This window comes from Accipiter gentilis, chromosome 1 (assembly GCF_929443795.1).
Source record: "Accipiter gentilis chromosome 1, bAccGen1.1, whole genome shotgun sequence".
NCBI lineage: Eukaryota > Metazoa > Chordata > Aves > Accipitriformes > Accipitridae > Astur > Astur gentilis.
Window position 1 is genome coordinate 52,865,138 of NC_064880.1, and position 14,470 is coordinate 52,879,607.

The 14,470-nt window shown below is 43.1% G+C and overlaps 1 protein-coding gene across 2 annotated transcripts in view; it reads left to right on the forward strand.

The window, feature by feature from the left end:
• LYPD6 (LY6/PLAUR domain containing 6) overlaps positions 1-4,654 on the forward strand; it is a 38,040-nt gene extending 33,386 nt beyond the window's left edge. For both annotated transcript variants that reach the window (XM_049811744.1, XM_049811734.1), the window contains exon 5: positions 1,019-4,654. In XM_049811744.1, the coding sequence (XP_049667701.1) occupies positions 1,019-1,222 (204 nt within the window). In that variant the 3' untranslated portion in view covers positions 1,223-4,654. The remainder of the gene's footprint in view (positions 1-1,018) is intronic.
• Positions 4,655-14,470: the final 9,816 nt, after the last annotated feature.

Below are 14,470 nucleotides of genomic sequence, written 5' to 3' on the forward strand. Positions count from 1 at the left end.
CTGGGCAGAATCCTTCTGGCCTCTGCCAGAAGTCCGACTGGTTCAGTGGGTAAATCAGCATTGTCAAAAATGAAGTTTCTCTTCTTAATGAGCTCCAGCTCATTTCCATTTGCTCCAGAAACAAAGGAATAACCTCTCCCAGAACAAAAGAATAATCTCTTTAAATAACTCTCCTGCCAGCAGCTCAGGGGAGCAAACCACTCCCTTCCTTCTGGCTGAGGAGTGCTCTGCCTGCAGAACTGCACTGTATTTTGTCCCCTCTGCTCTGCAACTGATGCCCACAAACCATACTGTGGTTTTCTTCCTGAAATGGGGGGGGGAGCCCCAAAACCTTGGGATGAAATGCTTTATATCCAACTCAAACAGTTATTTATTAAAGATTTTTCTGAAGGTCAATAGTTGACCTTTTTGAACTTTACCAACAGGTTAAAATAAAAGAGCTTTCTGAGCTGCCAGGCACACTGCAGCCCCATCCCTCTTTTGCACATAATTTTATGCTTTCTTGGCCTTGGGTGCATTAGTCTTCTTGCTCTAAACCTGCGTGCTCTGGCTGCATGCTATAACAGGCACTTGCTAGCCCTGAGAAGGCAGACCTGCGTGTCCTTATGGGCTGACACAGGAATTGCCTATCATCTCCAAGTGATAGGAAACAAAAAAACCCCCTATGTGAATAAATACTGGTTTTTATTATTATTATTTTTGAGTTCTGGCTTGTGAGCTCTACTTCAGTGAAACAACACTGGTTTTCATCAGTTCACTTATTTTGGGTAGGAAAGAAAATAACCTCTTCAAAATGGATGTGTCATCCCGATACCAGCCAATGTACTGTTCCTGTACAGGTGAAATTGTTTTCTGAGTAGATGGAGTTAAAAAAAAAAATGGAGGGGGGAAGGAAAAAAAAATAAAAATCAGACTGGCCACTCTACTCCTTTGCAAATGTTGTATTATTTTCCCCTATGTCTTTATTCCGTGGTATTGGTGTTTTTCAAATAACCAAGTTAAACCTGGTTTCTTTCAGATCTGCACCTCCTGCTGCGAAGGAAGCATCTGCAACCTGCCCCTACCACGGAACACAACCGACGCCATATTTACAACCCTCTCCCCCCTCAACAAAACACAGCGGCTGTCGCAACCTGTCCTGCTGACAACGGCGTGTCTCTGGCTGGGGTTGATGTCGCAGCACTGGGTGACGCTGCCGCGCGTGGCGGGTCTGGACAGCTGAGCCGGGCGAGAACATCGGCGTGAACGGTCAACCTCTCCGATCTTTGGAGTTGTCTTTGAAGGACTGGGTTTCCTCCTCATTCTTCGTTGATGACGAACTCGGGAGCCTGGGAGGTAGACGTAGTCGAAGGGGGTAAAACCATCACGTGCTTCTCTACTGTTTTCTGAAGAAACTCACGCCAAACGTTCCCAGAATCCATGGCTGAGACTGACGCGTACGCTTTTCTTAATGCCTGTCTTTTCTCCAAGAAGAAACATTATTTAAAAGTACTATATCCCTGCTGGCTGCTAGTATCGCCACTTACGCATATGAAACTTTCTCACTGTAATTTGTTACCGCGCTAACTCTGGTGTCTCGTTAACCTGTTTTGAGAACATAGGGTAAATAATATATAGTCGGTATGTCTTTGCAGTGTCCCCACATCTCCTCCTCGAGGCAGCAGTTGCTGGAAGGGATGAGGTCAAGGGAGCAGGAGCAGCTTGGATCAGGCCAGCGTTGCACACAGATGCCTCCTCTGAAATCCTTCTGGATTGAGATGCTGGTGCCTGCCGAGCCAACGGGTTCCCAGTATTTCAGGGCTTTAGGTATTTTCACATTTTGACACCCAGTCCTACAGTATGAGAGAGTGTCAACCCCGAGTAGCTTCTGTTATTTTATTTAATGCACTCCCGCTACGGAGTATGGACTATTACTAGCTACAACTGTATTTTGGTGACCTCTTTTGCTCGGAAATCATGTATGCAATATTTATTTTTGTATGTTGAGTAGGATCTAAAGTGTTTAAAAGATTCTTATTACTGATATTGCTAGGCAAGATGGTTGTTTGGCAAGTGGGTAAGCCTGTAATATATAAATTATCATAAATATATATATATTGTTTTGCATCGCTTTTAAAAAAGAATCAACTTTTTTTTGCAAGGTCAGTAATAAAAGCAAGGTGTCATGAACTTGATTTAAAGTTAAACCAAACTTTTTTATAATTAATTTTTATTATTTTTTTTTTAAAAAAAAACACTATAGTCATAAATTTTTCTTTAATGAGCTATTTTTTGGCTACTCATGCTCCAAGATAACTTGTGCTTTATTGAGTTAGAGTATGCTTATGCTCTGGAGTGCTTTTTTCAGTGAGCTATACAGTGAAGCACAGATGAAGGAAGCCAATGCTGGAACCCAAATGCTTTGTGAAGGGCTCCTAGAGAGTACCGGCAAGCCCTCATCTACCAGCGTCCGTCTCGGATACCATTAATGGTGAGAAATCTGCAGATCTGAGCTTTGGAGTGAACTCTGCTTGCACTCTGGGGAGTTTTATTGGAGGCAAAGGAGGAGGAGGAGGAGGACCAAGAGTGGCACTTGCTCCCAATTTAGTTTCAGGTGATTTCTCTGGGGAAGGAAAACAGGCTGGAAGCCTTGGTGTGTTTTGCTGGGTGATGTTTTTTAAAAAATGTATATATACATCATTGTGAAAATTGAAATTTGAACACTGTTTCTTTCCTATTTTTAACTTTCTATATAGAACTAACATTTTTGAGGAAAGGCTGGCTGACCTCACTCACAGACAAACCTTGTATTTTGCTGTCCTTTCAGTTCTTCTGTGACTTGCTCACAGATCACTAGTATTAAGAGGGCAGTTGCAATGTATTATTATTTTATGCAAGTTAGACCTATCTCTGGAGACCCTGAAAAAATTAACCTTGCAGTCTTTATAAAGCCTGTCCCTCTCCTCTGCAAGCTCACTTGAGCAGAGCTATGCAAGGTACTTACGGGTTGTGGGAGAATGCGGTGGAGGGTGTTATGACTTCTCCGACAGCAATTTAAATATTTATTATTATTATCCTGTGAAATGGAAGAGTTTAAGTCTGGAAGGACCTTGTTCAGTGGTTCAGCTACTCTCCTGGGGCCGGGGTTGAACAGGTTGGCCGAGCATTCCAGCAGCACTCTTGTGTCCGAGCAGGGCTGGATCCAGAACACGTGCTTTGAGAAGACGTGTCGTAACGCCAGCACGATGCAGAAACATGGGAAATCTGGGATTAGACACGAACATCTTGCTTATCTCTTCAACCAAGGTGAGCTTGAGGCTCAGGCTGTGTTGCACGTGGCCAGCAGCAGCACCTCGTGGGGAGCTCCCCGCTGTCTTGGGGCTCACATGCTGGTGGTGGCAGCTCAGCTGGACATTTTAAGGATTTACTTTTTCACTTTGGGTGTTGCTGTTCAACACGCGCATTTAGGAGTCACTCAGTAAGATACCTAACCAGCAGCAAGAAGCAGATGTTACCTCCTGACCTGAGCTGGCTGCCTTGGTTGATAGCTCACAGTCAGGTTTCTGGCTGCATTTTCTGGTTTCTCTGTACATCACCTCCCCTTATTTTCGATATATTTTGCAGTTTTATTGTTATTTAACATCAAGTCTAACCTGTGCTATGGTTAACTCTGAGCTAGATATGTATAACCCACATGAGCTGAGCTGCAGGAATGTCTGGATTTCTTCATAAGCTGTTGGAGATTCAGGACCACTAGAAGTGTGGTGCCTGCAGTGTGAGATGACGTGGGCTCCAGTGCCCGCTGGCTCATCCTGTGTTTAGGTGGACCTCGGACAGACCAGAGACTTTTTTGGGTACCTGGTAGTGCTCTCTACCTACAAAGACTGGGATGCCACTGATCAAATTTAGTTATCGGCATTGTAGAGGTATTAAACCAAGGCAGTTACTTCTACTTCTCTTGCAGTCAGTGGAGGAAAAAATGGTATTTCAGGGGCTGATTCACTGTAAGCTAAGGTAGATGGTTAAATTATGTTAATTGTGCATGTGCCTAGAAGAAGTAGCAGCTTGGAAATGAATGCTGCATCCCACCTAGAGCATCCAGCTGCCAGCTACGTGGTTATGCCGAGACCAGTGCTTTGCAAATACCTGAGCAGGAGCCGCTCCCAAGCGCATCACCAGGTTTGCTGCGACCGTGATGTCACTGTAGATGGAGAAAATGCTGGTTCTTGTGCTGTGGTGGTCCTTCTCCCCCACGGTTGTGCCCTTCAGAAGGGACCTGAGCGCTGTCCAAATGAGCTGCTACCTCTGGTACAAGCATTATAGACCTTGAGCTGAAAAGAGCAAATTAAGGTGACTGAGAGCAAGTGAGGAAGCTGCACGGGATCCTCTCTGCACCAGCAGGTCCATGTGCCCGGGCTGCCCGCTGAGCTGTTGGGGGTTTTTTAAAGCACATAAATGCTAAGCTGCACCGTATTTATATATGTGATATTCCTTTTAAATGTCTCATTTTTTTAACTATTGTAAATGCTGTACATTTGTATAAATAAATGTTTTAAATATTCAGATGGTGTGTGAGGTGTTTAATAGCGACGTACAATTGCTGTCACCAGCCCTGCTCTTCCGTGCAGTGCCATCCCCTGTGCTGGGACATTGCTGTCTGCTCCCTGTCCCCTCTTCCTTTCTCCGATGTCCCATTAGGAAAAAAAAAAAAGAGACCTGAGCTGTATTTAAAACATTTTGTTTTAACTCCCCCCGTAGCTAGTGAATCTTCCCTGTGGTTTCCACCTGTTGAGCTCCCATGGTTATTTGTTACAAATTATTTTATTAAATGCCTAATATAAAACAAGTCTGGGGAGGTTCCTGTTTAGTTTGTAACACCCAGATCTTCCTTCCCCTTGCCTGCTCTGGGAAAGCTTTATGTTTTCCATCACTGTGCCATCACCCTAATTTAGTCCCAGCATGTTCTGGAGGTTTTCATGCAGTTACTTCTGATTTCCACTCCTGAAACCAACAACTACTTGAATGTAAACAACTTACTTTGTCTGAAACCTTTCATTAGCTGCACAAAGTTATTTGTGGATAATGTGAAGCTGGATAAAGCTGTTTCTGCACAGCCCCAATTCCCACATCCTTAAGTTGAATAAATGCAATTTACAGTTAACAGTTAACTACAGTATATTGACTTAGAGCTCCTAAACCTCCCCTTAGTCCCAAAATAAGTTTCTCTCTGGTAGTTGCGCATTTGGTACACCTTTGGCTTACAAACATGCCTTGAGGGAAGAGATTTTGTTATCCCATTTCAAAAGATGCCTCTGGAAACACCAGTCCCTGCTGAGGGTCAGGAAGAGGATAACCCCCGGGGCACACAGCCTTGCAGCACGCACTTCTCTAGCTCAGGGTGAATTACTGATTTTCAGCATTGCAGCGCCGTGAGCTGAAGGTAGATGTTGCTTAACAAATGCTTTAATTTCTGCAAAGCAGTTGAATTCAGTGTCAGTAAAAACAATTCATCCTGACTGTGTAGCTCTTTTCCTCCCCTTAAATGCCACTAGACACAGCCTTTACCTGCTTTCTTGGGCAAACCATCAAGGAGCCCAGCAGAGCTTTCAGCAACCCAGCTCATACAAAACCCCCTAGTACCAAGGCAGCCAAAGCAATGCAGCAGCTGTAATAGCCAATTTTTCTTTTTTTGAGACCCAAGAACCTCTTCTTGGGTCTTCTTGCCAGCCAAAATCCAGCACAGTACCACAAAAAAACCCAGTTTGAACTAAATGGCTGGCCAAAGCTTTTGAGAGCATGTTTACCCCCTTAAAGAGGCTCGAGCAACCAACAAAGGTTATACCCCAAGTGTCTCACTAATGCCTGGAGGTTCCCATATATTCCCATTCAAGGCTGGGGAGAGGACTCTGCATCACAACTTGCTCTTTCCACCAAGAAACCGCTAACAAGTTCAACTCTGATTCTGGTAAATGGTATTATCATACCTGTAAGTAGGTGGGGGAAAGGAAATGGAAAATATACTTAAAAGAAAGATGTGTATTATGGAATCAATGGCAAGCATAAGTTAACTCTCATGATCTGAAGGTGCAAACCTTGGAAATGGCAATGCCCAAAGCAGCAGCATCAATTCAGACTTTAAAGACCAAGATGGGAACCAGCCCTCCGAATAAAGTCCTTGTAGACTCCCACAGAATTACAGCCCCTGCTGCATACCAAAATAGGCTCCCAATTTTTATTACATCTTGCTAATATATGCTTTACAATGTCAATCTCATTAGATCATTTGATTGTTTCTTGTATCAATTTCTTTTTGCTCATCTCTGGGTGGGATTCCCCTTGACATTAATCCCCAAGTCCCAAACTTAGATTCCTCCTTAGCCAACCATCAGCCACCCGACGCCCAGGCTGAACTAGTAACTACATTCCTTTAGCATTGACATTATATAGTTGAAAGCATTTTAAATATATCAATTTCAACTTCTATGTATTTATGGGGTTTAAGGTTTCCTATCATTTTTTTTAAGATTTCATCAGGTTTTAGACATGTAACATTTACACATTTCATCTTGTGGAGCTCAACCCTACACGTCTTAGGCTAAAAAAAATTGCAGGATATCCTCAACATGGTGGACCCTATCCACAATAAAGGCACACAAACAAATCCAACAGAGGGCTGATGATACTGGAAAAACAAAGCGATACCAAGCTATCAAAAAATCCTCAAACAACAAACCGAACCAAACCTCCCAGAGGTTTTTATGCCAAGAAGCAACCTGCACAAGCCAGCTTTACTGACATTTATAAACATTTCACTACTCACCAATGTAAAATTTAAACAGGTTTTAGTTGTGCTACAGATGTTTCTATCAAGCTCTACCAAAGACAAGCTAAACCTCAACTTGTCAGTCCACGTGTGTTAGAAATGGCTAACCCCCACCTCCTACCCAAAAAGCACTGATTTGGGACAGCTGTAAGGGGCTGCCAGCCAAGTCCTTTCTGTTGCCAGGTGCTGAAAGGAGAATATTTTAAGTAGTTAACTATTTTGAAGGGGTAACTTGCTCAGGTTTTCCCTGTAAAAAACTGTAATCTTCCTGCTGTGAGGTTGTGTGCCATGCAGTGCTGTATCTGGACAGCCAAAGAAAAGAGCTGCACCTTAAGCCCATGGCAGGTATCACGGGGAACAGAAGAATGCAGGGTTGATTTTTGCTGACCCCACAGCTTACCACCTGGAGCGGGTATTTCTTACTGTTCACACTCAACTAACATCTTATCAACCTAAGCGCTGGTAGGATGCAACATATGCACCCATACATGGCTTTTTCACAACCAAAACAATGCAGTGTCACCTGAAAACATCCCACTAACAAAAATTTTGAGTTTCCGCCAGGGGAAATATATTCCAACAAGTTCATCTCCCAACATTTTCTAGCAGTCATCACTTAGTCTCTATGGGATATCACTGTGTCTCTTTTAGACACAAACCCCTCCCCACAGTCCAGCCCTCAGACTACATTTGCTTTTCTTTAAGCTTTTCCAGTCTGCCAGATGCTGCAGTTTTAGTGGTAGAGATTACTTTCTCAGTGAAGCATAACACCCAGCTGCATGAAATTTCAGTCTCATAATCCTGTTAGGTTTCCCCTGTCAGACTCCACACCGATGAGACCTTTGTGTTTGTGCAGCTCCTGAAATAGCAGCCTGAGCCCTACTGAAAAAAAAAAATATTAAAGCAAGAATTGCCATTGCCAAGGTGAAGGGCTACTATTTTAAAGGCACCGCAGCAGGCCATGGAAGATAAAAGCCAAAGTCAGCTTGCAACTATTATTTAGTGTTGGGTTTGATGTGGATTGTGGGTTTGGGTGCTGGGGTCAAAGCTCCACCACCAGCCTTTGGCTTTTCTCCAGGCGAGACCACAGTTTCTTTCCTTAAAGGATGATGGTGGCATACTTGCCAAGAGGAAAAAAAGACAACAGCTATTTCTTATCCTTGATGTGGGTGTTAAGTGTGTAGCAGAAAACTGCATTCATTAGCCTAGAATTTTGGGAATAATAGATGCTTTTTCAGTTAAATTTTCATTAAGATGGTACTTCCAACAAGTTTTCAGAACCAATTTTTTTTTAGTGCAGGAGCAGGGATGGAAGGGGTTCGTTTTATTCACATTTTGCTCATAGACATTTCAGTGTCTTTTCAAACTCACAGATTTCCTAGCTGGCCCCACAGGGAGCAGGGGTTGGACCTGACAGCCTCCCGAAGCCCCTTCCAACACCAAATATTGGGCAAGTCTGCAGCAATTTTCCAGCCACAGACCCAGCAGAAAATCTGAACAGTAAGAAAGAGACGGCAGAGAGAGGAATTATTCTAAAATTGCCAGTGTGAGATGCCAGTGAACCTGATCTATTAGCTTTGTTTGTGAAAATCCTCCTTTATAAAGGATTTCTAGGTTCAAAGGTAGATTTTTCAGCCTCTGACCCTGTGCGTGCATGTAAGAACCTCAACTTGTGCAAGAGCCAGGCAGGCACACTACTATCCATCTGTCTAGAAGTACAATACATATTTATATACAGCATACGCCATGCATCTATATATATATGTCTTTTCAGAAAAATGAGGACAGGACATGTGCATGGAGAAGGAGGAACTGCTCACAGACCGTTGCTGAGCATGCACAGTCTGAAGTGAAAGGCTTCAGTCCATACAGCCCAGGATCCCTGCACTTAAGTGCCTAATAAATAGTTTTCCAAATTGAACAACTCACTATATACATAGGGATTACTAAGTTTTTTGTTAAAAAAAAAAAAAAAAAGGAAAAGAGAAAACTGGCAAAAGCAATAGGAGGTGTGTGGCTCTCATGATTTTAATGAGATTAGCTGGAAGAGCAGTGGCCTTGGAGGGCTGCAAAGATCAAACCCCACGCACCACTGGGCCAGCCCTGCGTTCGTTCCCGTTTCTGTGGAATATCTGGGTCATTAAATGGGACACGTTCCCTTGGGAAGGGACAAGATGCTGGAAGAGAGTCATGCCTGCACAAGCTGTACTTTGCTGAGCAGTTTTTAGGAAGGACATGGTCACGTTTTGTGTTGGGATTAGAGGAGCAGTAGGAGGGGAAGGGGTGGGAATGGGGGGGTCCTATCCCCCAAACTCTGCAGGCACAACCAGGAGGATGTCAGCTTGTAGGGAAATCCCCTGAGCTGAAAGTCCTGTGTTCCTCTGGATGACTTTCATAAATAACAGGAGGGAGTTAAATACCTGGGTTTCCTTTGATTCCTACTCTGATTCCTGCCTATAAGAATTACTAATGTTATCATCTATGCTTTTGTATCTAAATTCTGAACTTTTCTGATCTGTCTCCCCTCTCAGACTCCAAACTACCAAGTCAGCAATGATGCTGCCCTTTCCCCTCACCCCCCAATTTCCTTTTCCGCACCTCTATAAAAGTGTACCTCGCTCCTGCACCTCTGGGTCTTCTCATCTTACTATTCATCCCCAACCTCTATTTTTCAAATCTTATCCACTTCTGGACTTAAAACACACTTGCCACACAACACTCCCCCTTAGAGGGAGCAAAGACCACTGGACAAAATAAAAAGAGAAATATATCTAACTCCTGCAAGTAAATAAAGCAGTCCTGGAAAATAACTAAATAACCACATTTCTCTTGAGCTCATCAGCTGCACTCCAGCATTTAAGTTCTATTCAAATTAGTGAATTACTTGGTTCAAGATTTTTCAACTTCAGGTTTTCTTGAGCTAAGACACTACTATGGTGTATCAGCTGGAGGGTCTGGGGCCAGGCAGCAGCCTTGGGGTCTCTGCAGCAAAGTCAGCCCTAGAGAAACCCCAGCTGGTACAAAAACACCAAGAATTTTAGCAACACCAGTTCACTGAGTATCTTGAGGCTTTTTCTCCTGTCACCACATCAGCTTCTCAGCAAAGACCACGCCAGATGTCACACTCGGGTCTTCCTCCTCAAACAGCTGCTCAGAGAGCAGGTTTGCGGCCGCCTGCAAACCGAGGAGGAATTCACGCAACCACACTGGACTGCCCTTCTCCTGAACCCCATCCTCCCCACCACCAGCACAAGCCCAGACAAAGCCTCTCCAAAACCTGTAAGACATTTACAGGGTCTTCCCTGCCTCGAGACCCACATACTCATACAGCAACTTAAATTATTTTCACAGTATCCAGAGCCAAAAAGACAAGAGCATCCCACAGACACAACTCACCCACGTCAAGGCGACACAACGTTGACTGAATACTCTCAGAAGAAGCAGGATTAGTTCAGAAGCTCGGCACAAGAAGCCCCACTGCAGGACTGTGCTGCAGGACAAGCCAGGCAGGGCAGAGGGACACAGCTGCAGCTCATTGAGTCCCAATTACCCACCTGCCAAAAATTTGCCTCCCCTGGTAACCCGTGGGTGGGTGGGTTCGTTCTGTTTAACTAGAAAATGGGGTTGGTTTGGTGCCTTGCAGCAAATCCAGCTTTGTTGTGCTGCTGCTAGAATTTGCTATTTTAAGAGTTTCTGTGTTTAAGTGTGATGTGTGGGATGTGCTCGCAAACAAACAATCCAGTCTCAGTCACCTGGTTAAGGCACATGTTGGCATACATGCCCTAAGGTTAAACCCCGCATGGTAACAGGGCACAGAAAACCCTCACACAGCAAAAATAAACTTTGCACCTCTAAACCAGACCTAAGCCGTATATATCATCAACGCTGCATGCGTCCCCTGGCAAAGATCTGCTCGTGACAAAGGCGGCTGTCAGATGCCCTTATTCCCCTGGAAACAAAGAGAATTATAACAGAGAAGGATCCTATGAAACAGCCAATACATAACTTACTCTTGTAGCTGATACAAGCTGTTATTGTTGTCATCAAGCAGCTGCTGCGAGCCTCGGGTGCGCGTGTGCATATGGGCATGTAGCTCCTGGACAACTTCCACATTTAGGGAAAAGTTCCCCTACGCGAGTGCCAGCCTGCACGAAAACGTGAGGGTACAAAAGGCTTTAACTGACCTGCTTGGAACAGAAAGCGCATGCTGGCTTCAATGAAATAATTTAAAACAGCTGGCCAACTGCCCCAAAAAGTTTAAAAAAAAAAAAAAAAAAAAGCCCAGGCCATATCAGTGGCAGCAATTAGTGCTCAGGGGTAGCTGAGGTCTTGATGGCTGATGGAAGTTCTTTGGCCAACAGTTTTAAAAGCAGGGTCAAAACTTTAGTGCTTCACCACTCTAATTGCAATTAAAATTACTTAGCTCTGCTGAAGTTACGGTTGAAGAGGAAAGGTAAGCACTTAAAATAAACTGCAGGAACTTTATATTAATATCTTACCTGCAATTAGTCTCCTCTGCTGGAAATTCTGACTAACCTTGATGCTTACTCCTGACATAGCAATTGCACAGAAGATACTTTTTTGGACCCACCCTCATGTTCCCTTTCACAGCACACCTAGCTATAAGCGGTACCTTCCCATATGATGCTTTTTCAAGTGAAAAATAAACAAAAAACCCCAACATAGAATTGCATCCAATTAGAACAATGACATACAATGAAGTATTTGATACTAAAAGGCAAAACAATACAGCCACCATGTGAGTATAAGCTAGTGAGAGGCTCCCCCCCCGAATAGCACACACAAGCCAGTCTTGGAGCAGCAGCACTAACACATTCTGCCTTGTTTTCCTTAGGAAATAATTCACTGCTACGCTATTTTGCGTTACGTTCCTAGTGTTACCCTGAGTTAATAACTAATCAAAGCTCTGTGATAACAGGAGGACACCTTGTTTTCAATGGGAGTTATCTTAACTCAAGAATACCGGTAGAATTTGCACTCTGGATCTACTCAGCAAGACTTCGTCAGGAGCCATGAAGGCTATGGAGACACAAGCTATGAAAATGCAACTTTTCAAGCTGTGGGTTATCTCTGTGGATTTCCTAGAGGGTCCTAAAAAGCCGGTGTAAAATTCTGCTGTTTGAAAGGGAAGCTTAAACCAGAGTGTTTTCCTGTCAACTTTTATGTGCACAGCAACAGCTCAAGTAAAAATATAAATATTGATGCATATGTGGTAACAACAGCTATTCAGGGAGAACACCAGTAATTGTGTATGGATTTTGGCTTTGTGTAAGAAAAATTGAAAAAAATCCCACGAATATTGAAAATTTTGTGTGAAAACGCCCTGTTTTGGTAGAAGGATTAATATGTACAAATATCCATACTTGGGATGTTTCACTTTGGATTAAGTAATTCAGTAAAAGTGAGACATTTTAGCCCTCACCAGTTAATCCACATAGATATGGTTCATTCTCCTTCATCAGCCAACTTTCCATACCTCTGCTGCAATGCTGACAAGGCATCTCTGTCATTCATTTGCTATCAAACTCAAGGGTTGTTATCAGGGTCCACTACGTATTACCTCAAAAGCAAGGAAGGGAATTCATTTAATATACATGGTTACATGGACAGCTTTTAAGTGGTAACACTGTGGTTTAGCAAGTTACCTCATTTCTTAAGCATGTGATTTCAGAAATATATATGCTGTGTATTTTGCAACACAATGCAACAATAACCTCCTCATCTGCATTCATCAGAGATTTCAGACCATGCATGCATGAATATCAATTCCACACTTTTTGAATCAGCAGCTTTCACATTTCTTTCAGTCCAGCAGGCAAACTGCATGGAGAGCTGCTCTACTGCTGCCTAAGGGTGCAGCAGAGGGGAAAAACGAGCACAGCAAGCATGCTCTGTCTTGGGTCATACAAATCACCGAGTATAAAAATTGTATTGCCACTCTGTACTTTTTTCAAATCGTTTGAGCAATGGCATCAACACAGGCTTGGTTCTTCCAAATTCATGTTTTTTCACTATATTTCCAGATTTCTGCCCTTAGTTTAGCCTGACTGGACAGAAGCTTTGAGTAAGACAAGCTCACAGACCAAGTTTTATGTACGTTACCGTGACAAAGTAGCTTACGTCCTGCGGCCTCACCTTTCTGGATCAGCTACCTGGAGCTGTCTAAAGTTACAGCCGTGCTTTCCTGCGGGTTTATGAACCAGAGTATCTCTTGTTGAATGACACCTCAATTAGCAAGAAAGGGCAGCAAGCCTGCAGCCAAGATGGCAGTCAAAGAAAAGGGGCCCTCTCCCCCAGGAGGTACCTTTGCCCCTCTGGTTTGTTTAGAGAGCTTTTTTTTCCAGCCAGGTGGCTGCTGGTGGAAGGAGAATAGAGTTCTTCACTATTGATGCTCTTATAAACAAAAGCCATTTGACTATCTGGCTTATTTTTCCTGTTTGCTATAAATGTATGCACAGGGAACAACGATCTTGAGGATGGCGAGTAAAAAAAGACATGACAATAAAAAAAGAGGCTTTAAAAGGACTGGCCACATGAGGCAAGTCATACAATTATTTTGCTATTACATTTCATTTATCACGAATAAATCAATGAATTCACTGAACTGAACCAAAGTGGTGGAGTAGAGGATTTGCAATAGACTCCTTCATACACAATCCTCAATCTGTTAAAATACCATACTTCTGTCCTAGCCACCACAGTCACGTCTTATTTAGGTAACAGCACAACTCTTCCAACTAGCTCTTACTGTAGCACAGCTTAAGCATGAACACTCATGGCACTGAAAACCATACAAACTTTCTGCTTCCTCAGAACAGAAGCTTTTTCGGTACTTGCTACTTGAACATTTCTACCAGAATACAAGTAAAGGCTATCACTGAGCCTAAACTTGAGGAGTCTTCGGGTGGAAGGAGAAAGATCCCAATCACTGCACTGAAGACCTCCAGATAATTAAGTATTTTCCTGCACTGATTCAACCAACAATGCAACGACTTCCCATTTCACTGAGCTCAGACATGCTGTAAGGGCTTTCATCTTCCACAGGACAGAAAAACACCTCTTTCCAGCTACGAACTGGCCATTTCTCTCAGTATCTTGTTCTATGTATTTAGCCCTACTAAAACTTTTAAGCCTGTTTTCAACTTTAGTTTTCTAACTTAGAATACTGTCACCACTACTGTCCTTAGCAGTGATGGCACCAGCTATTTAGGAGACTGGTGGTGTAGAGCTGCACCAGGATAATAGCTCACGTAAGATTAGTTCTAAGATATTACAGGAGAGACAAAGAAAACTCTGTAATTCTTCTCCTCACCTTTACTAGGAATTCTGTGGAAAGACATTTAACTCAGTTTGTCATATCTTAGGGCTAGTGACAAACACTTCACTACACAAAGATAGTCCTGCTCTTGTGATGCCCAGCATCACCCCTTTAAGTAAGTTTTTATGGAATTTATTGCAAAAAAAAAATTCTAGCATATCTGGTAATGACTTAATAACATCTAGAAATTAACTGCCTCTCTGAAATAACAAAAATAGTACTTCCCACAGTGCAGTAATCTTTGCTAAGGTAGCAGATGTGACCTTACATACAATAGCTCTTATGCGCTTGTTTCTTTACCCTAGAAAGGAATTAATTTTGTAACACTG